This window comes from Octopus sinensis, linkage group LG11 (assembly GCF_006345805.1).
Source record: "Octopus sinensis linkage group LG11, ASM634580v1, whole genome shotgun sequence".
NCBI classification, from domain to species: Eukaryota; Metazoa; Mollusca; class Cephalopoda; order Octopoda; family Octopodidae; genus Octopus; species Octopus sinensis.
In genome coordinates, this window is record NC_043007.1 from 49,483,649 (window position 1) to 49,508,810 (window position 25,162).

Sequence of the window (25,162 nt, forward strand, 5' to 3'; positions counted from 1 at the left end):
GACCATGAATTTGAGACTCAGTCTCAACTCATGACTCGCCACTTCATCCTACATGGATATCCCTTGACCACTATCCACACCGCCCTTGCCAGAGCACGTTCCATCGACCGTGCATCTGCTCTCTCCCTCCGCACCTGCCCCACCGTCTCCCGTCCTCGTTTTCCCTCACCTACCACCCTACCCTACCTCTCAAACACACCATTCTCTGAGCCTTCCGGCGACTCCAGTCCGACCCCTCCACTTTGCACATTTTCCCTAACCTCCCCTCCCCTCCTTCAAGCGAGCCCACAACCTACGAGACCTCTTGGTCCACAGCTTCTTCCCTAACAGAACCTCCCAACCTGGCTCGTTCCCCTGCTTCCTCCCACGCTGTCACACTTGCTTACCTCTCCATCACCACCCTCCTCAACTGCACCCATCATCGACACTATCATAACACCGATTCCTTCACCCACACTTCTAGCAATGTCATCTACTGCATCTCTTGCTCTCTCTGCTCTTCTACCCCGGTCTCGCGCCATTTCCGCTCTACCGGTCACACTTTGCAACACCTGTCTGTGTTCGGATTATCCTTGCACAGGGGCCATCCGGATCCCGTCTTAGCCGTGAACAGGGATTAATCTTCTCTCTTCGCTCCTTTGCGTCACATGGGCTCAACTCTCCCCCTCTTCACCTAACCCTCTTCCCGTCTCCTCTCTTCCTCTCACACCTACTTCCTCCCAGCCACCTCTCCTCTCTTGCTCGGACTCCAACTTTTTCTCTTCGCTCCTACCCTCCTTCTCTCTTCTCTTCACTCCTACCCCCTTCTCCCTTCCCCCTCTCCCTTCATTGTCACCCCTCCCTCGTAACCACCTCTACACAATCTAACCCGACATTCCCTATCCATCTCATCCCACCCCACCCCATCCCTTACACCTACTCCCACATACCCCACCTCTACTCCGACCCTCAGCCTAACCCAGACCCCACTCTCACCCCACATCCCAACGCCACCACACAACACCACACCACACACTACCACACCACACTAAACACCACCACACCACATACCACCACACTACACATCACCATAACAACACACCACACACTACCACACCACACTAAACACCACCACACCACACACCACCACACCACACCACATACCACCACACTACACATCACCATAACAACACACCACGCACTACCTCACACACCACCACGCACACACTAGCACTGACCACTTCCCAGGACCTTCACCATCAGCCACACACCTACACATGCACACACGCCAAGGTCACCCGCTCTCTTCCACACGCACATACATGCTCTCTTATACACACGCACGTGCGCTTTCGTTTTGGGATCACCACTACTTTATTATCTCCCCTTCTTCCTAGCTCTCCTGTGTAACCCCTCTATCCGGCAATCACCATGTTAGATCGCTAGCCGCTACATAGTCTTTATTTTCTCTCCTTGTTTCTTTGCGTTACTTTCTGTGGAAGAGCGTAGGCTAGAAAGGTTAAAGTCTTTTTCACTTCCCGAGCGTTAAACTAATACATCTGTTTGTTGTCTACACCATCTGTCTTCGTCTTTTGTTCCATTTTGTGAATTCTTCCCTGTCTGTCTATCTATCTATCTATCTATCTATCTATCTATCTATCTATCTATCTATCTATCTATCTATCTATCTATCTATCTATCTATCTACCTACCTATCTATCTATCTATCTATCTATCTATCTATCTATCTATCTATCTATCTATCTATCTATCTATCTATCCATCTAGCTATCTATCTATTTCTATTTGCCGTTGTCTGTTTATCTGTCCGTCTATCTGTCTGTCTGCCTGTTTGACTGTTTGTCTGTCTGTCAGTCAGTCCGTCCGTCCGCTCGTTCGTCTCTCTTTCTGCCTGTTTGTCTATGCAATTATCTTGACATATTTTGGCAGCTGCTAATTACGTGTGATATCTTCCACAGAAATATGACATGATCTACATTTTCAGTTGCATCCGGAGCTTCAAGGGCTTCAGATCTCTTTTGTTTATTAGTTATTTCGTAGCAATCTTCTAATTTTTGATTGCAAATGCCTTCGAGGTATGATGTGGTGTAGAGGTCACGAGTACAAGAGAGGATTCGTTTCATGTCGTTTTACTATCTTTTTCAAGTCTTCGAGAAACAAGCTCATGCGTGGTCTCTTTATTTTTGGTATGCTGAGCGGTTCACATCCAGGTCTTTTTTGAAGTATGTCAGTTCGGCATTTTGGGGGTTGCATGGGAGGTCATCAGGAAGAGAGTGTTTCCTGAGGATATTATTTGCTTCACTTTTCAGCATTAAATTAATGTATTTATTTTTGCTGTTGCTGTTTATCCAGTACTCTCTCAGAGATACTGAACGACATTCGAAGACTGCATTGATCTCAAGCCTCTATCTCCTTCATCTCTTAGGTAGAAACTGTCAAATTCACTATTTCTGTGGAGATATGAATTTAATGATAGAATCTTGCGGGGTTTTACATGTATGTATATAACTTTTTTAGAATCTTTCTTTTTCTTTATTTCACACACACACACACACACACACACACACACACACACACACACCACACACACACACACACACACACACACACACACACACACATATATATATATATATATATATATAGAGAGAGAGAGAGAGAGAGAGAAGAATACAGTGTACATTCAAACACAAAAGAGATACCCAAAGAATAGGATATCTGATTCACTAGAAAGAGCAGTTAAAACTCCAAGCCACTAATTGTAATTCCGAAAGTGATTGAAAAATAAAAACTTTTACCTTAATCGTAGACCCTGCAAGGTTTCTGCAGACTTAAATACAGATTGAAATAAAATAATTTCAGTCTATATCTGGCGCTGCGTCTTCAGTAGGTTGAGATATTGTTTTCTTTCCCTTTTATGCAAAATGTCAAATTTAGCCCGAACACTGGGCGTACGCACGTACGTACATATGTATGTGTTTATTTATATATATGTTTGTTTATATGTATGTTTATATATGTATGTTTATATATATATATGTATGTTTATATATATATATATATATATATATATATATATATGTTTATATTTATGTTTGCATATATGTATTTATAGGTAAATATTTGTGCACAGGTGTATATACATATCAACAGATATATAGTTTTTCACACAGATAGATGGAGTGACAAATAAAGTTGAATGACTATAATCTGCGCATTCTTGAACTGTGAAAGGCCATAATGAAAGGGAAATGTGTGAGAATGCACGGGGTCATTCTCTATCTTTTTCGCTCTCTCTCTCACTTACGCTACCTTTAATGGGAATATAAGTGATGAAGAACAAAGAGAATAGATAGGAAGGTGATTAAGTTAACGTTTGAGTGACAAATAGAGTGATACAAATATATATATTGACCTGAAGATAAAGAGACTTTAGAAGATGGTTGGAGGAAGAGAATGGAACATGGGGTAAGTGCATGCGAATGTATATGATTAAAACGTGAATGAATGCAGGTTGAAGTAAGCAAGGAGGGTAAGAATGGAGTGAGTAATTTATTCTGAAGAAAAATCCACGTGGACACATGATAGGAGCATGTCACGTGAGTATGGTGACTTTATTTTCGTAGCTTTAAAATTTTGTGATTTATATCACACAGGGACAAGACATTGGAGCGTCAAGGAGCGTCCAAAGGGATTCTAATTCCTCAGTTCATTAAATAACTTAAATTTGAATGGGGCTACAACTCGATCAGTTTATCTGCAATTAATATAGTGTATCTAAAAGTAACTGTGAAAGGATTAAAAGATTTTGTATATATAGGCGTAGGAGTGGCTGTGTGGTAAGTATATATGTATATATATATATGTGTGAGTGTGCGTATATGTTTGTTCCCCCAACATCGCTTGACAACCGATGCTGGTGTGTTTACGTCACCGTAACCTAGCGGTTCGGCAAAAGAGACCGATAGAATAAGTACTAGGTTTACACAGAATAAGTCATTGGGTCGATTTGCTCGACTAAAGGCAGAGCACCAGCATGGCCACAGTCAAATGACTGAAACAAGAAAAAGAGTAAAAGAGTATATAAATTCCGTCAAAAAGACCTAACTTTCGTTGGTGATTCGACGGTTCATTAATGTTTATGAATCTCCCCATATCGTTCATAATACTTCAATGTTATCTACTGTTTCTCTCACCTATTGCTCTCTGTAACTTGTATCTGGTTTCATCGATTTACGTGGATAAAGAGATACAGATAATTATCTGCTTCTCCTCAGGTGAATTGTCAAAGAAGTATCTCAATTTCTACTAGTCGTTTTACTTATTTCTAAAACAACAGATTTTTAGTTAGTGTAGCGTTCACCTATCGCGGTTTATTATTTAAGCTTACGTTGATTCCTCCGTGATGTTTTGCATTTATAATAAAATAAATATATGCAAATTATAAAGATGATTAAAAAAAAAGGACAGTACTGTTTCTACTTTGTGAATTTTCACCTATCGCGGAGGCTTTTGAAACGTAACACCCGTGATAGTCGAGGGATTACTGTACATAAAATTAATAATAAGACATTAAACCAGAAAATAATGAGTTAGTGGAGGGCATAGTCAGGGATAATTTATCTGACAAAGATTAATAATAAGGAAGAAAATAGTCAAGCCTGTTCCAATAATTACAATGAAATTAATAAAGCAATCACCGGGATACCACCACTGACAGTGAATACGTTGATAATCTGAAAGTTGATAATAGTCATAATAGAAACGATGGACTTAACAAAATCCAATTATATATATACGCACATATGCACAAATATAAAGAAGAAAGGATTTATACACATATACACGAATTTACTCATACACGAATTCACCTATACAAATATATACGTTTATACACACACACACACACACACACACACACAAATATATATATATACGCCTGCACACACACACACACGCACACACACACACACACACACAACTATATATATATACGCCTGCACACACACACACACACATAATATACATACATACTCGTACATTACCATTACAGTGTGGATGTGCCTCAATTTGCTGGAAATAAAACACCACATCTTCAAAGTCCAAGTAATTGGAGTTGTTCATTGTACCGTCAATAAAGGATTCCATTAATCCTTTTGAGGATAAGACTCACTATATTCTAACTCCTGGTAAATGAACATGACAAACCTCCGTAATATGCGGATTCTTCATGTTCCTAGTATGTGCAATTGTGGCGGTTAATTGAGTCATTTAATTTAAATGTAGCTTCACTCTAAACAATCTTTATGGAAAAGTGTGCATTTTCTGCACATTTTGCTAAGTATCTCTCACCAAACCCCACTTTTTAATTCGTTCCATCTTCATTAAGTGTATACCAATCAAGAAATCTAACTTTTCCAATGACAGGCTTCAAAACGCGAAAGATGCTTCATCTGAAAATGCTTTCCTCATGACTCCTTACCACACAGACTTTCTTGAAGTCAGGCAACACATTTCTAATACACTTCCATTCTTTCCGGAAGATGCCCGCTATCTTCCGGAAAGTTGGTTGTGGTCATTCTGAACAGGACCATCTACTTATCTCTAATTCTAGCAATAGTAAAGTTGGTAGGTGGATCTGTTTGAAACTCTCTTCTAAACTGTCTCTACACTTGGACTGCCTTTCCAAACTTTTAATTTCATAAATGCTTATAATTCAGTGGATGTGCCAACTACAGCTGATATATATTTTAATATTTCTCATGTCCAATTGTGCGAAACTGCATAATTTGATCTGGTATTTGTGCATTTGTGATTGTGTGTTTGTATGTGTGTGGGTCTGTGTGTGTGTGTGTATGAGTATTTTAGTGTGTGTGTGTATGTGTGTGTGAGAGTGTTTTGTTTGTGGATGTGTGAACGACAATAAATAGTATATGAACTGATGCAAATATTGACATAGACCTGAATGGAACAGAAACAAATAATATTAGAATGTTTGCAAATGCTAATAAAACTTAATGAATATGAGTATGTTGGTGTATGATTAAAACATGATTGGATGGAGTTTGGGTAAATGAGGTTGGAAAGCTTGGAGTAAGCGATTTAATCTGCCATTGAATTTATGATTTAGCACAAAAAGATTATGAGTTTCGTAACCCTTTTTCTCAGCTGTTAACCGTTGTATTTTATAGTACATAAGTACAGGATATCAAGACATATGCATTAAAGCAAGTCTAATGGTTCCTGGAAATAACTGTAAAGGCAATAGTATTTTTTAATAAAAATATTCCATTAAACAGTCTTTCCTTTCATCATAAAGCTACGGCTAGTCTTCATTGGTGATTCAATGACCCATAAAATTTTGTTAAATCTTTTTATGTTTGCTTTTTTTCTATTTCGTTCACATATCCTAATGTTTATCAACTAATTTATTGTAACTGCCTCTTATGGTTCTATACAACTTATCCTTGGTTTCATGGATTTATGTGGATAAAGAGATAAACGTAAATACTATCTATGGATAGGGAGCGTTTAGCTTTATATCTTTATCCGCGCAATATTACTGACTGACGTTAGTCATGGTCACATCACTCTTCTTCAAATGTTCCAAATAGTAAGTAGAAAGGACACAGAGTGGAATATAACCGTTCTACAGAAAACCCCAATGACCTGCCGAGAATTGTTGCCAAATCTCCCTCACGTCACATCTGAAAACTTTGTTTTAAAAGAAATAAACGGTACAGTAAGATCATATTGTGTGGAAACGATGTTTTCCATTGATGCAACAGGAACATTTTGGCTCAAAAGTTATTGTATAGTCAATTCGATCTTGTCGTAGTCTTTCATGGATTTGTGATTACGTAACATGTCTTCCTCCAACGAGTGATGTAATGGAAGTCGAATGATTTTCATTAAGAAATTAAATGTTTCAATCTAAACCGGAAATTTAATTTCTTTTCTGATAGCCTGGTGAACATAGAAATGTCCTCGTCTCTTTAATTTTGATAAGACAAACTTAAACATTGCAATGGGCGGCTCAAAACTATCGAATCAACAAGCACACTACAATAATGTATTTGATATTGCATTTGCTTAGTCGGATAATAGCTCTAATTGATAGTACTTATGATTAAATATGTTTGAACTAAGCCTATCCATTAACTACTGCTTCTCTAATTCTACATACTATGCACTTACTTTTTAAGACAGTAAGATTGTGACTATAGACAAATTTTGAGTGCCCTTTCGAACAATTCGTATATTCGCTTAGAGGTTAGCAGTCAATTATTTCTGACAAATACTTGATTAAAACTGGAAACGCGGAATGATTCATGGATCCCGAGATTATTTCCTTTCGAAAGAAACATCAAGACGAAATATAGTTAAATGTTTAACTCAATCACGCACGCATGCACGCACACACACACACACGCGCGCGCAAAAAAAAATTGCTCTTGCATCTTGTGAGTGCATATATGTATGTATTTATGTATGTATGTATGTATGTATGTATGTATGTATGTATGTATGTATGTATGTATGTATGTATGTATGCATGTATGCGTGAATATTTATGTGTGTGTGTGTGTATGTATGTAATTATAATTATAATTATAATTAAAAGCATAGAAAAATTCTAGCCACTTGAAAGATCATCACAAAGTTACACACGTGTTGAAATCGAGGAAGCAAGCTAACTGATATTCATAACAATATAGATAGCTCTGGGTTGATCAATTTCTGGATTTGCCCAATGGCCTTCCTTTGTCAGCAGAGCACGCATGTGCTGAGGTAAGCTACGAAATTCGATGTTGGATGTATCTGTGGTATTTATATGTAGTTATGGCTTTGCGTTTACTCTCCTGTGGTTATGTACAAATATCTCATTTATTTCCTGTAAGTGTACACTCGGATTTTAAACGAATTATAAATTTTATGGATTTACAATATTTTATATATTTTAATATTGATTTTTAAAAGTAATAGGACTATTTATTTTTATACATTCTTAATATATATGTGGGGGCGCAATGGCCCAGTGGTTAGGGCAGCGGACTCTCGGTCGGAGGATCGCGCTTTCGATTCCCAGACCGGGCGTTGTGAGTGTTTATTGAGCGAAAACACCTAAAAGCTCCGCGTGTCTCTGGCAGTGGGTGGTGGCGATCCCTGCTGTACTCTCCCGCCACAACTTTCTCTCACTCTTTCTTCTGTTGGCTAAAAACAATGCGAAGCGCATTCTATTTTGCCGATTTACACGGACGTAAATACACCAACATAGGTTGTCAAGTGATGGTAGGGGGACAAACACACACACATATATATACATGCATGTATGCTTATATATATACATATATATATGCATATATATACACACACACACAGACACACACATACGCGTATGTGTGTGTGTCTGTGTATATCTATGTACTAGCGGTACACGTGGATATTTCACGGAAAGAATGGCAAATCTATTCGTTTATTTCTGAAAACTTTATTAAAAAAATCTGAAAGCATAGTCTTGGCGATGTATGTATGGAAAGACAGTCGCTTATCTGCTACTCATTGAAAAGTGAACGCAATTAGAATGCGATGATTACTTAATGCACTTTATATATACACTTTATACACCATTTTATAGACTTAATACACAGCGCTCATACAATAAATATTCACTCATATTTTCCCATTTCCCCCATAAACAAACAAAAAGAAAATCCCACACATACGATACAACCTTTAGTTGAATTGCATATATCTGACACGTAAATAATCGTGAATATTTCACGGAATTGCACTTATGCGCATGCGTTAAGTGATGGGTGAAATTAGAAACTTAGTTCAATTAAAAAAAAAATTACACTTTTCACTATCCAATCACCACCACCATCATCATCTCTCTCTCTCTCTCTTTCTCTCTCCTCTCTCCCTGCCTCTCCTTAACCTCACCATCAGAACATTCCCCCTCTACTAAAATTATATTTGTAACTCTCTTCCTCTACATTGAACTTACTTTCTCACCACGTACTAAATATTACACTCCACCTACCTCGCATCATGGACGCTTCTCTCTCCCTCTTTTTCTTTCTCCCTCTTTCTGTCTCACTCTTTGTCTTATCCTCCTTTCTCTCCTTTTTCTTTCTCCTCTCTTTCCCCTCAACTAATCACATGAAAGAGCTACAATTACATCACAGCATGGATGCCTTTCTCTCCCTCTTTTCCCCTCTCTCTCTTTCTCTTTCTCTTTTCTTTCTCGCTTTCTCTATTCACAAGAATGCGTTACCGACGAATTAAGTAACACAATAGCATACAGAACAATTATAAGATTATTAATGTATGTTTTTATGTCAAGTTATATAAGATAAATAATTTAACATTAAACTGAAAGATAAATCTCGAGCAGGGGGTCACCGAAATACGGCCCGTGAGGTCAGTTCATCCGGGCCGCCACCGCACTGTACTTTTTCTGTTATATACATATACATGCATACATACATACATGCATATATATATATATATATATATATATATATATATATATATATATATATATATATATATATATGTATATATATATATATATATATATATATATATGTATATATAATATAATATATATATATATATATATATATATATATATATATATGCATATATATATATATATATATGTATATATATATGTATATATATATATATATGTATATATATGTATATATATGTATATATATATATATGTAAATATTAAATTATATGTATGTATATATATATATGTGTGTGTGTGTATATATATATGTATATGTATATATATATGTGTGTATATGTACATGTATATATATATATATGCATATATATATATATATATATGTATATATATATATGTATATATATGTATATATATGTATATATATACATATGTTTATATATATGCATATATTTGTATATATGAATATATATATATATATGTAAATATTAAATTATATGTATGTATATATATATGTGTGTGTATATATATATGTATATATATGTGTGTGTATATGTACATGTATATATATATATATATATATATATATATATATATATATATATATATATATATATATATATATATATATATATATATATACATATAACGGGAAGGTTTAAGGCTTACGAAAATAAACAAAAGACGAAGGCAGGTGGAGTACAAACAAATAATTATATTAGTATGGCGCTCAGGAATAGAAATAAAACAAGTCTTTTACGTTTCGAGCCTACGCTCTTCGACAGAAAGATACACAGAAAAGAAACAAGGAGAGAAACAAGGAGAGAAAAAAAATGCGTGCAGGAGCTAACGATTCAACATGGCGTTCTGATTAAGGGTGCGTGTGTGTATAAGAGAGTATGTATGTGCGTATGAAAGAGGGCTGGTGGTCTGGACGTGTGTATGTATGTATGATGTGATGTGTAATGTCGCATGGTGTAGTGTAGTGTCGTATGGTGTAGTGTAGTGTGGTGTGATGTTGTGGGGAGGTGGGGGGCCAGAGTGGGGAAAGCCCATGTGGGGTGTGGGTCCGGCTGGGGTTGGGGTAGAGTGGGGGTTGTGGGGAGAGTGAAAGGGGGAGAGCAGAGAGAGAGGAGAGGAGGAGGGAAGAGAGATGAGGGGGAGGGGAGAGAGGAGATGAGGTGGAGAGGGAAGGGGAAGGGAGGAGAGATGAGGGGGAGGGGAGGAGGAGGGAGAGGAGAAGAAAGGAGAGGAGAAGAGGAGGGGTGGGAAGAGGGGAGGGGAAAGGAGGAGAGGGGGAGAGAATGGGAGTGAGAGAGCACAGAGAAAGAGAGAAGGGGAAGAGGGAGGAAGAAAGGGGAAAGAAGAGGGAAGAAGGGAAGAGGAGTGAAAGAGAGTAGGGGTGAAAAGATGAAGGACTGAAGAGTCGGGGGGAGGTTAGATGAAAAGGGGGGAGAGTTGAGACCAAGTGGCGTAAAAGAGCGAAGAGAGAAGATTAATCCCTGTTCACGGCGCAAGCGGGAATCCGGATGGCCTCTGTGCAAGGACAATCCGAACACAGACAGATGTTCCAAGGAGTGACCGGTGGAGCGGAAATGGCGTGAGACCGGTGTGTCATTGGCAAGGCGGATGTCACGGAGGTGTTCCGCGAACCGATCAGCCAAGCGGCGTCCCGTTTGTCCGATGTACAGAGAATGGCAGAGAGAGCAGGAGACGCAATAGATGATATTGCTGGAGGTGCAGGTGAAGGAGTTGATGATGCGATAGGGTCGATGATGGTTGCCAGTGCGGAGGGTGGTGTTGGAGAGGTAAGGGCAAGTGCGGCAACGTGGGCGGGAGCAGGGGAACGAGACAGGTTGGGAGGTAGGGTCAGGGAAGAAGCTGTGGACCAAGAGGTCTCGTAGGTTATGGGATCGTTTGAAGGAGGGAAGGGGTCGGTTAGGGAAGAGGTGTGAAGTGGACGGGTCGGACTGGAGATGCCGCAAAGCTCGAAGAATGGTGCGTTGGAGAGGTAGGTGGTGGGGTGGTAAGTGAGGGGAAAAGGGCGGGTTCGGGGGGAGAGAGCACATGCACGGTCTACGGAACGTGCTCTGGCAAGGGCGGTGTGAATAGTGGAGAGGGCGTATCCACGTAGGATGAAGTGGCGAGTCATGAGTTGAGACTGAGTCTCAAAGTTATGGTCGTCACTACAGAGCCTACGTAGACGGAGGAATTGGGAATAGGGGATGGAAAGCTTGGTGTGTTTGGGGTGGGAGGAAGAGAAGTTTAGGTATGAGTGTGAGTCTATGTGTTTGTAGTGAATGGAGGTGGTAAGAATGGAGTGATGAATGCTGACCGAAATGTCGAGGAAGGAGACAGAGGTGTTGGAGATAGTGGAGGTGATGTGGAGGGCAGGATGGAAGGATTGAACGAAAGAGAGGAAGGAATCTAGATGTTCACGGGAGAGTGAGGTGGCACCGATAATGTCGTCAATGTAACGACCGTATAGTTCGGGAGTGGGACCAGTGAAACTAGAGAATATTTGGGCTTCATCATAGCCAACGAACAGGTTCGCATAGTTGGAGTTAAGAGAAAGGACAAGTTCGGCCAGACGAATGAGTGTGGAGGTGTCGGGTTCGGGGTTGAGGCGGACGTCGAGAAAGTGTTGAAGTGCCCGCAGTCCTTAGTTTGAGGGATGACGGTATAGAGGCTTTGGATGTCCATTGTAAAAAGTATTTTGGAGGAGCCGGGAGGAAAGGAGAAAGAGTTGAAAAGCCGGAGAGCATGGTTGGTGTCGTGGACGTGGGAAGGAAGAGACGCCACTAGGGGGGCAAGGACACGGTCGAGGTATTTTGAGATAAGCTCCGTGGAGACGATGGGGGGGCCAGGGTTGTTGGGTTTGTGGATTTGGGGGAGGAAGTAAATGGTGGGGATGCGTGGGGTTCGGACAATGAGGTTCAATGCGGTGTGGGGGAGACAGGAGGACGAGATGAGGTCGTGGACAGTAGAGAATACCGTCTGGTAGTAGCTAAGCGTGGGGTTAGAGAACAGAGAGGAGTAGAAGGAGGTGTCATTGAGTTGGAGGAGCGCCTCGGCCGGGTAGAGGTCCGCGCGCCATGCCACCACAGCTCCACCCTTGTCAGCCGGTTTGATGATAATGTCAGCGCGCCGTTGGAGGTAACGAAGAGCCGAGAGCTCAGCCGGGGAGATGTTGAGGCGGCGGTGGCGCCTGGAGAAGTTGAACCGCTCCAACGCACGCTGACAGGCACCTGCGAAAAGATCCACTGCTAGGAACTGGCCGGGGGCAGGCGTCCACAGGGAAAAAAGAGAGAAAAAAAGGGAAAAAAACAAACGTTCGAAAAACAACAACAAAAAAACTATCGCTCGAAAAAACTAGATAAAAAAGCGATAGGAGCAGAAAATAAAGGCGAAGAAGATGGGACAAATAGAAAAAGGAAAGAAAAGAAAGAAAGCAGAGAGAAATGTATATATGTTTATATATGTATATATATGTATATATATACATTTATATATATATATATATATATATATATATATATATATATATATATATATATATATATATATATATATATATATATATATATATATATATATATATATATATATATATATATATGTATATATGTATACTATAGCCTCAGGGTGACCAAAGCCTTGTGGGTGGATTTCGTACATAGAAACTGAAAGTAAACTGCCGTATATATGTGGATATATGTATATTTGAATGTGGCTGTGTCTGTGTTTGTACCCCCACCATCGTTTGACAACCGATGCTGCTGTGTTTAAATCCCCTTAACATTGCGGTTCGGAAAAAGACACCGATAGAATAAGTACTAGTCTTACAAAGAATAAATCATGGGGTCGGTTTGTTCAACTAAATGCGCTGCTCCAGCATGTCTGCAGTCAGATGACTAAAACAAGTAAAACTATAAAAAGCTATGCCATTTTAATCCTGACCAACACCGGGTATCTCTACTAATATATAATAATAAAAAAAAAAACAGCGATGTATATATATATATATATATATACGGAAAGGCAAAACCACTTTATTTCAGTAAATTAGTTCTGACACCAAAAAGAAAAAAATAAATAACCAAGAATTGTAAATCACAGCTTACCCAAGAAGACAACTTGTAGCAATGTAAAAGAAACCAGCAGCCATGTTATTAAACTGACAAAAGTTTGAAGTCTTTGAAATTTTCCGAATTGTATAAGATCAGTAAAGAGACCATCAAAATTATATTCCTTACTTTGTGACATGTTTCTTCAAAAAATATTTAGCAAACGCCTTTCAGCTTATATTATATACAGACATACATGTATGTATGTATATATGTATGTGTGTGTGTGTACGTGTGTGTTTGTGTGTGTCTGTGTGTCTGTGTGTCTGTGTGTGTGTGCTTGTGTGTTTGTGTCTATGTATGTGTGTGTGTGAGTGTGTGTGTGTGTGAGTAAATTAAGACATGCGAAGTCAGGTAATATGTATTCATGTCGTGGTCTTGTTTCCAAAATGCCTCTTACTGTCACCCATTTTGTCTAGATACGAAATAAACTCATGTAAATGAATGCTAATAATAATAATAATAATAATAATAATAATAATAATAATAATAATAATAATAATAATAATGATAATTATCTTAGGTATGATAGATAGTCCCAACTTGTCCTATACATAAATTGGCCCACACGCCGGAATTTTGGTGAGCTTTCCTGCCTCCCTGTTCGTCTCCTTTCTCCTTCTCCTTTCTCTCTCTCTCTCTCTCTCTCTCTCTCTCTCTCTCTCTCTCCCGCTTTCCTTCTTCTTCCAATGGGTTCTCAGTGCTACTGAAATCATTCAGACGATGACGTGGTTACTTAACAGTTCCCCGCCAAAAAATGAGTGAGCTTCTTCTGGTACTTTCTATGCTTACTAAAACTTTGAGTTTCTTTCAGTTTCCGTCTACCAAAGCCACTCAGAAGGCTTTGGTCAGCCCAAGGCTATAGTAGAAGGCACTTGCCCAAGGTGCCACGCAGTGGGACTGAACCCGAATACATGTGGTTGGTAAGCAAGCTACTTACCACATAGCCACTCCTTGTCTAAACAAATCAGGGGAAACAATATTATGACCCCTTGGAATTATTGTAAAAGTACGATTATAGTGATAATTGTGAAACTATAGCAGTGAACAAGTAAATAATAAGATAGGGATTATAGTAGTAATACGGAAATTATAATATTGAACAATAATTACCCAGAATGATTTAACAAGTGGAGCTGTGAAACCGTCGAGTCATCGGCGACTAAACCGACAACCCCACTAAGCTTGCTGGTGAGAAGGGTGGATTTTCGACACCCTGCGGGACTAAAAACAGAACCCGGCAAAGGGCAGAGGAACTTAAAAGAGTCAATGGCCATTCCGAAAACGGGTAGACAGAACTCGTGGCCCTTGGTTGGCAGTCTGTCTAGGAGAAGGAATACTCTGATTTCAAAACTGGTGTGGAAAAGACTTCTTTGACACAGTGATCAAGCCCGACTCCTACGCGAAACCAATAGAAGTTTGGAAAAAGGCGAGTATCTGGCGCCTCTGAATAACGAATGCTCCGGGTAAGCTGTCCTCGTTAGCCTTGGGTAGCGGGCAGCTTAGGAGAAGGAACACTCCAAGCCCCAAATCAGGGGAGCAAAGATCCTACCACCTTGGTGGATTACCTCGATAGGGATGGTGTCTTGATAAAAATACCGGTTGATCGTAACCTAAAAATACAACTCATTCGTGAGTGAAAATGCCAAGAAAAATAAATGACGATAAGGGTGTAAACGGGACTAGAACCAATAGTGAAGGTGCTACTCTCGGCAGGTACCCAGGTGGGCCCGGTCGTAATCCAACAACTGCTAGCCATTCTACAAGACACAGTACTTGTACTGGTCAAATTATGCAATGTGCTTGAAAACGCAAGTCGTCTGTTGATATGAACAAAAAGCCGATCCAGTGCCATGAACACGCTTTGCTAGACAAGAACAATGGCAAATGTAATGTTGCTGGAAAAAGATCATTAGAACTTTGGAACCAACTGGGTATGTTCCTGATGACTGAAAATGGATTCATGAATCAAATAAGAATATTTCGGAATAGAGGTTTTCTTAATGAGGTCCAGATTCAGACAATCAGGTAAAGCCTCTAGAGTGGTGAGAATCTCGAGGAGAATAAAGTAGTTGAAGACCAGTGAAGACCAGGCAAGGTGAAGTTTTAGTGGATGAGAGGTCAGCCTATCAATATAATGTAGAAAAGCCAGAAATAAGAGAGGATATGACTGAGGAACAGAGAAATTTCAGGAAAAGACTTTAAGATTTAAGAATTACAAGAACAGAGACCAAGCCAGTGAATCTAAGAAGCTTCGACCATAACAATGTTAAACGCGCGACCCAAAAAGTTGATGAGATTCCGAAACATATTCTGACAAAACATCTAACAGAAACAAGGGACTTGATCAGATCTGCTTCAATTTTAGTAGGTTAGCTGGTTGGAAAGAAAATAGACAGAAAGAAGGAGCCATGTTGGAAGCGGAGAATTGAAAGCGATGGGGTACCAATTAAAAAAGAAAGAGTTCAAAACTGTCAACGAAACCATAAAACAACGCTTGCGGGCTAAAACATTAAAGGTGCAGCGCTACACTGACCACATATCGCGGTTCCAGCAAAACCAGTTATTCTCAAACAACTAGAGGGCTTAGGGGGAAATACAGAAGGTAAATCAACTCCTGGAGCAGAAGAAAATCGCCAATTCTGGAATAACATCTGGGGGCAAAACGTTTCGCACAACCACAGAGCTGTGTGTACTCATTCTGTGAGATCCGAATTCCATCACCCGGAGGCTCCACAACTGGACCATGTGCGCATAACAGCGGAAGATGTCCTTGCACAGATATCAAAACTGCCAAACTGAAAAGCAGCAAGACCAAACGGAATTCAAGGCTACTGGCTCAAATGGTTTAGGTCAACACACAAGACAATTGCGTTGCAATTAGATAATTGCCTACTGAGCGGTACAGTTCCTGAGTGGACAGTTGAGGGAAGAACAACATTGTTAGTGAAAGATCGGTCAAAAGGCAATGAAGTTGGCAATTACCGACCCATTGCTTGTCTTGACCTCCTATGGAAAGTATTGACAGGTACCCTCGCAGGGGAAATATATACGTACCTTGCGGAAAACAATCTTCTGCCAGTAGAACAAAAAGGGGTGCCGAAAAGGATCCAGAAGCACCAAGGATCACCTTGTGATAGACAAGGTTATAATGAAGAACTGTAAACGGTACCAAAAAAACTTATGCATGGCCTGGATAGACTTCGAAAAGGCTTACAACATGTTGACGCCTTCGTAGATTTTGGAAACACTCGACATGTGTGGAGTAACTGAGAACATATGTGCACTGATTAAGAACAGAATACCTAGTTGGAAAACGTATTTTTCCTGTAACAACCAGCACTAAGCCGAGGTAACAATTAAAAGAGGTATCTTCCAAGGAGACTCTTGTTCACCTGTTTTATTTGTTATAGCCTTGATCACACTTTCTGTAAACCTACGAAAACTCAACGTGCACTATGATCTGAAAAAGAACGGACCTCGTCCCAACCATGAATGATTTAAAATTGTTCGCAAGAACAGAACCTGAAATGGAGAGGCTGGTCGAGACTGTGCAAATGTGCAGCAAGGATATAGGGATGGAATTCGGTATCTCAAAGAGTGCAGTGCTTACTCTGAAGTGGGGGAAAAGAGTAAATTGTAGGGGTATGGGATTGCTAAACGGAGAGAGAATGGAAGATTTGGATGATGATGGGTACAAGTACCTTGGGATCCTGGAGCTGGACCAAATCTTGCACAGAGAAATGAAATACAAGGTCACCACTGCATATTTGAAGCGCCTCAAACTTCTCTTAAAATCGAAGCTCAACTCAAGAAGCCTTGTGACTGCCATCAACATATGGGCTGTTGCTGTATTCCGGTATAGTGCACCCATCCTGAGATGGGTGCATCACATTTTCTAACGGCGGCAAGCAAGGATTCACTTTGCCGCTTGATGTACTATCCCAGACGATTCTTCTCGTTGACACAGATCTTGCATTCTATGAGATCTTGCTAAATATTCTGCTATGTTTCTTCTTTCACTGTTGATGCACTCCCTGTACGCTAATCAACCCACGCCCACCCTTACCTCTCTTCATGTAGAGCCTGTGTATATTTGCCTTAGGGTGGAGGGCACCATGCATTGTCATTGTCTTTAGGGTAGTGCAATCGAGTTGGTCAATCTCCGCTTGTGTCCATCTCAGGATGGGTGCACTATCAGAAGACCTGATACAGCAAAGAAGACCTGCTAGTGCAGGAGTTAACGAAAATGGACTTGAGAGTGCTCAATAATTTCGAACAGGAACAGCCGACCAGAGAGAAGAAATCTTACTCCGTATGGAATTACATGGTCAGTTCCACCGTGAAACTAACAAATTAAAAAACCAGCAAGCATCATGGAGGTGGCTGAACAAGGGTGATTTAAAAAAGAATACTGAAAGCCTAATCATCGCTGCCCAGGACCAGGTATTGAATACCAACACCGTGAAAAAGAATATATACCACACAAGTGCATTGGACCTCTGCAGAATGTATGGGAAGAGGGTCGAAATTGTGACTAATATTGTTAGTGCTTGTGAAAGTCTTGCGCAGAAAGAGTACACGCGTAGACAAGACAAAGTAGCCCAAAACCTCCACTGGCTACTATGCCGTAAATATGTATATGAGGTTACGGGTGCTTGGTACCAAGATACGCCCGAAAAGGTAATGGACGAAAAGCGGAAGACAAGAATCATCTATGACAAGAATCATCTATGTAGGGTCTTACTCCAAAGTGTTTCTGTCTCCAGTTTGAGTAGGTTTGTACAGTATTAGATTAATTTGTGGAGAAATAGATGGCATGGTAGAAGGCCGTAAGAACTTCTTTATTACCTTCCTAGACCATTTTTCATTCTTTTTCTTTTGGTTATTTAATTATGACATTGATGGCCATCTGTTGGAATATTCCGGCTACTTCCGACTCCTGTGTTTCGGGAAGATTTGAACCACTCGCTGATTTTCCGTATAGAACCTGGTTGATCATTCGAGTACGTAGTCCTTGGTGTTCCGATTGACGACCGTTCCGGTTTGTATTTTGCTTTATTATCACTGAGGCATAATGAGCTTGGACAATAACATTAGGGGACGGATATGTCTGTTTAGAATTAATCTTTTGAGACAACACCGCCTCGGAGTTCTCTGCATGTAAACATTGCTCGTAACGTAGCTTCTTAAGGCTAACAAATCTGTATTCGTTTATAGTTTTTTTTTTGTTGATAGACTTATCTCCGGGCAAATTTTTTGTGGTGTTTTTAAAATTATGAATTTTTCACTCTGTGTTAGTTCAAAAGATAACAGATAGTTTTTTGTTTGTTTGTTTTCGCTTCATTTCTAACACGTGTTTTCTTACGCGTGTATGTATGTCTTGTAAATTTCTCGTAGTTGAGTAAACATTGGGATGTATGTGTAGTCCTATAGGTATTCAGATGTATATTTGATTATGTAGACATTTGAATGTATGTGTAATTTCAATTTATGTACTTACTGTCTTGTTCCATTTATATTTTATAATTTGTAAACTTTCCGGTGTTGCTTTCGCGTGTGTGTTTCGTACATGTTTCACTGAGACATCGTGAATAGGAGAAACTGTGCTTTGTATAGCAGTAAAATTTCGTTTTTGTGATTATCTTCGTTAATTGACCGCTTCCTTCAAGTCTTCCACAGGTTTCTTATCCCATTCTACCGATGTTATTATATTAGTTATTCAGCGCGGAGATTATTATTATTACTATTATTATTATTATTATTATTATTACTTTTTTTTTCTTCTTTAAAATTTGCTTCCATTTCTTGCCGAGTGTCTTCCCGACTCCTAGGGCAAAGAAACTCATAGTATACATTGGTAGGCCATTAAACCAAACTCAGTAGTTCGTTCATTTTTTTTTTTTTTAATTAAAATACATGAGCAGCAACAGTTCTCACATCGACAATGCTCTTCTCAATACGTGTGATGTACCAGTTAAGACAATCTTTTGCACTTCTTGCAGGGATGGTAAGCCAGGAATCATTCTCATATAATTTTCGGTTCCCTTCTTGATCATTCCTAGTGCTCCTACGATCACTGGTATTGTAACCGGCTTGAGATGCCACATTTTCTCAATTTCAATGAGTAGGTCTTTATATTTTCAGTAGGTCTTTATATTTTCAGTAGGTCTTTATATTTTCAGTAGGTCTTTATATTTTCAAGTAGGTCTTTATATTTTCAGTAGGTCTTTATATTTTCAGTAGGTCTTTATATTTTCAGTAGGTCTTTATATTTTCAGTAGGTCTTTATATTTTCAAGTAGGTCTTTATATTTTCAGTAGGTCTTTATATTTTCAGTAGGTCTTTATATTTTCAGTAGGTCTTTATATTTTCAGTAGGTCTTTATATTTTCAAGTAGGTCTTTATATTTTCAGTAGGTCTTTATATTTTCAGTAGGTCTTTATATTTTCAGTAGGTCTTTATATTTTCAGTAGGTCTTATTATTATTATTATTATTATTATTATTATTATTATTATTATTATTATTATTATTATTATTATTATTATTATTATTATTAGGATGGTGGGCTGGCAGAATCGTTAGCACACTGGACGAAATGTTTGGCAGTATTTCGCCTGTCACTTCGTTCTGAGTTTAAATTCCGTCGAAGTCGACTTTGCATTTAATTTATTTCAGGGTCGATAAATAAAGTATCAATTGACTATTGGGGTCGATGTAATTGACTTATCTCCTCCCTCCAAAAGCTATACTTTTAGCAAAATTTGAAACAATTAATATAATAATAATAATTATTATTGTCTTGCTTCTCAAGACGTTCGATCTTGTTTGTTCTAGTAGATTATGTTAGAGTGGACATCATCCTACTGTCAGAGATCTCACAGGGTCTTTTTCCGCACATTATAAGCTTTAATACTTGATTATGGATATTCAACTTTCTAGTACCAATGTCACAATCCTAGCTGTCCTCAACAGAGCATGTTTTAGATTTGCTTTGCTTTCTCGTCAATTACGATTTGTTTGACATATTTCTCGAACTTGGTTGTTAGTGCTCCGAGTGCCCCTACAGCTACTAGAATGACACTCCCCACAGTCCAAATTCTTGAAATTTCGTCTTTTAGTAGTCTGTACTTTTCAATTTTTCTAGTTCTTTGTCACTTATGCGTGCATCCCCAAGTATTGCAATATCTATAATCTTGTATTTTCCTCCTTTATCTACCACAACAATATCTGGTCTCTGTGCATCAATTAGGGAATTACATGAATTGCAAAATCTCACAGTATCTTATATTCCTTATTCTCAGTGACTCCATTTCCGTGCTCTGTTCAGGCCCACATAGCCTCCAGTGGACGAACATAATCACATATCCTACAAAGGGGCGATTGGCTACTCTTATCTATTTGGAACTTAGTGTAATTAGTTCTCAGATCTTATTCTTGAGTGGTGCATGTCAATGCATCAGTGCATCCTTTCAGATCACATTTTCTTAGCCATTTCCAATTGTTGATCTTGTCGTTTCCTTCAATTTCGCGGAGGTATTGCCCATGCAGAGATTTCATTTTGTAATTGTTTACTCTTTCTTCTTCATCTCTTTATCTCGTTTCTTAAATATTTGTGGGTGCATCACATTTTCTAACAGTGGCAAGCAAGGATTCACTTTGCCGCTTGATGTACTATCCTAGACGATTCTTCTCGTTGACACAGATCTTGCATTCTATGAGACCTCTTCCTCCCCTCTACCTAGGCTCGTACAATCTGTCAATATCACTTTTGGGGTGCAGTTCCTTGTTAATTGTCATAACTTTTCTGGTTTTCCTGTCCATTTCCTTAAGTTCGTTCTTTGCCCACCCAACAACGCCTACACCATATCGCATTAAGTAAACAGCCTGTGTGTTCATTGTCCTGATCTTATATTTTCCATCGAACCTAATTTCCATAATTAATATGTTTTTTCTCAGATATTCTCGCCTAAATATTTCCTTAATTTCACTTGATTTTGTCGTATTCCAAAATCTTCATTATACATCCTTTATTTTCTCCCCGTTGGGTAGCTCTACGCCATCAGACGATACTACTTTGCCTCTTTGTATTACAAGCATACCACACTTTTTATCCCAAATTCCATTCCGATATTCTTACTGAATATCTGCGCTGTTTAAAACTAGGTCATTTATTTCACTTTCGGTCTTCCCAAAGATCTTTAAGTCACCCATATATAACAGATGATTTAATTTTCTTCCACTTTTCAAAGTGTACTCTGATGTCACTTTCCGTAGTATCTGTGTGAGGAGTATTATACATATCACAAGCTGCAATGGTGACAGGCTATCTCCTTGAAATATGCCTCTTTTGATGGTAACCCTCGCAAAACATTTTTAACGTGAAGATAACTCTGTATTCCAGTTTTTCATTGATTATCTCCTGACAAAATTTGATGTTATCAGACACATTTATCAGCTCCAGTACTTTCTAAAATCCAGGAATGGGGGACCATGTCATACGCTTTCTTATAATCGATTCACGCCATCCCCTGATTAATTAGTCTGTTCTTACAGTCGTTCAGTACCATTCTGTCTATCAGAAATTAGTCTTTTGTCACTCGGCTTTTGCTTCTGCATCCTTTCTTTTCCATTGGAGTTTGTCATTGATTTACCGAAAGTAAGACACATAATTAGATTAGAAAATTACTATTTTAAAATCTCACAACGTGAGATATTCAGCAACAGTGCTTTTTAGTAAAGATTGTTTGCCAACATAACATGGCAGTCTTGGTTTAGGACTAATGTTGCTGTAATTTAGCCCCAGGAATATCTCACGTTGTTAGATTTAAAAATAGTAATTTTCTAATTTATAAATCAGTGACTGGTTGTCACTTTGAAAACTTTTTATTTCAAACGGGAATTTGGCACCGCCACCTCTAGCCGAACAATTATTCTGTGCTGATGAAGGAACATAACCCTGAAATCGCGATACACAGATATTGTTTTGAACTGAATGGGGGTGCTAAATTCCCTTGTTCGAAAATAGAAAGACACAGATCGTGTCGTATAGCCAGCTGGAGACGATGTCTCCTGTGGTTAAATTACAGCAACATTAGTCATAAACCAGGACTAACATGTTATGTTGGCAAACAATTTTTACATAATTAGATATTATTATTATATGAAAAATCACAGCTTATTTTTCTGGGTATGATGGAAAGTGTCAGCTGTCCACAGCTAGCAGATTAAGTCGACACTGGTTTACTGGTTATGCTTCAAGAACCCCACAAAGAATTCTTGCAGTTTCATGCAACTTTGATTTTTGTAGGTGTTCTATCTGCACACTTGTACCAATCATTTTTAGCCCTGTTGGTAGTTGGATACCGATATTTCCAAGTGCATCACTTACTATTGGTATCACGTCTACTCTCTTTGACCACAATCTTTGTATTTCCCACTTCAAATTGTCATAGTTGTTTATTCTTCCTTCTTTCACATTGATCATGTTGTCACAGGGGTATGCTATGTCGATGATCATACATGTTCTTTCTTTTTTATATATCACAACAATATCCTGTTTCCGATGCCTGAGCGGGTGATCGCACTGGATCATTGCATCCCACAGGATTTTGCAGTTCCTATTTACGGTAATTTCTTCTTGAGTGTGCTCGAACAACATCTTTCCTCTTTGTTGGCCATAATTTCCACAGATCTCTCAATGGATCATTCTTGCTATATTGTCATGGCATCTTTTGTATTCGAGTTGTGCCAGTTTCGGGCATTCACTAATGATGTACCATACCGTTTCACCCCTCTCACCATACAATCTGTATTTATTGCTATCGGTGGTGTTGTCTATTATGGTTGGTCCTTAATGCTTGTAGTTGGTGCTTAATGCTTGTAGTTGGTGCTTAATGCTTGTTCCTGAGCTGAGTATATGAATGCTTCTGTCTCAATCTTCAGGTCACTCCTCCTCATCTATAGCCACTGTATTGATGTTAACATCTCTTGCAAACTGACTGTATATTATTTCCTTCCATGCCTTTTCTTTTCTTTTTGCTCAATTCTTGCTTAAATTTTTCTTTAGTTACACAATTTTCAGTTTTGATGACGCCGGCCTTCTTCGTGTGTTTCAAAAGTGGCTCCACGGTATTTTATATATACCACCCTAAGCTGCTTTCCTCTGCTTCGATACATTCATAGCAACTGATCAAACCTCTCCCACTGTTTCTTCTGGACGAGTATACCCTATCCGTGTCCCTCTTAGGGAAGAAGGCGCCGTGTAGTCAACATTTTCTGGCCTTGGTATCCATTATTTTCACTTCTCTCTTTTACCCTTTTATAATTCCCGCTTCATACCGAAGTGATGCAATCGCCCACGTATTAACTGCTTGGATGTTATTCCTTCCAATCAATTTTGAGCGCAACACCAACTTCAATCTTCGGAAATACTCCATCCTCACTTGCTCTTTCATTTTCTTTTCCATTATCTCGTTGAACACCCCAAGGTATTTGTATCCCTCCCTTTCAGGTTGTTTAATCATGTCTCTATTCTTTAATTCTATCCCTTCAAGGGACTGTACTTCGCCTCTTTTTAGGTGAATTATTCCGCACTTCTTGAGTCCAAATTCCATTCTAATATCAATACTAAAACAGTGGACAGTGTTCACCAAAGAACTCACTTTTGTCTTATCTTTGCCATACAGTTTCAAATCATCCATGAAGGGGAGGTGGCTGATTGTTTGGGATTTTCCCTTTCTTTGGTACCCCAGGTTCATTTTCCTAAGTACCAAAGTCAGAGTTTGATGCAGATAATAAAAAGCAACGTAGATAGGTTATCACACTGGAAAATCCATCTTCTGATAACCAGGCTTTTTTTCCGTCGAGCTTTTTCCGTAAGGTGTCAGTTCAGTTTTCTATCCCACCATACTTCTCTTCAGGAAACACGTTGTATTCCTCTCAGTTCCAAACAGGTCTATGCACTCGATGATCCACGAATGTGGAATCATATCATAAGCTTTGCAATAGTCAATCCAAGCCATTCCCAAGTGTGTTCTCCTTCGTTTACAATCTTGTATTACCGTTTTGTCTATCAATACTTGATCTTTGGTACCTCTGCATGTCCATCTACAGCCTGTTTGTTCCGTCGGTAATATATCTTTCTTATTAAGAAATTTATACAGTTCTTCTGCAACTCCTCCTGACAGTACTTAATGGTACGCATAAAATTGGTTTATAATTGTCAGTACCATTTCCCTTTCTTCTTCTCCATTGATCAATGCATTAAATTGCTCTGCGATCAATTAATGGCAACTCCTGAACTTCTTCATCCAAGATCACTGTACACTATCAGGTCCTGCTGCTTTCAAAATGTTTATCTTTTTATACACCATACTTCTTCCTAACTTTCTTCGAATTTCCATTCATACTTAAGTTCCCCATTTCTTTTTCCCAACAAGTATTGACATTACACTGCTCAAAGAGTTTAAATCTTCCGAAATTCTCCTTTTCCACCATGGTTGTTTATTTCCTTTCCTATTCGTCGCTGTTCTGTTCTGAGTAGTTCTTAAT

The 25,162-nt window shown here is 39.0% G+C and overlaps 1 protein-coding gene across 3 annotated transcripts in view; it reads right to left on the reverse strand.

Annotated features, from left to right (window-relative positions):
- LOC115217630 (organic cation transporter protein-like) overlaps positions 1–25,162 on the reverse strand; it is a 205,404-nt gene that overhangs the window by 63,140 nt on the left and 117,102 nt on the right. The window contains exon 1 of one of the 3 annotated variants that reach the window (XM_036507487.1): positions 13,606–13,776. The exons of the other annotated variants lie outside the window; for them this stretch is intronic. Coding sequence (XP_036363380.1) covers positions 13,606–13,747 — 142 coding nt within the window. The 5' untranslated portion in view covers positions 13,748–13,776. Of the gene's footprint in view, positions 1–13,605; positions 13,777–25,162 lie in introns of those variants that run through there. 3 annotated transcript variants of the gene reach the window in all.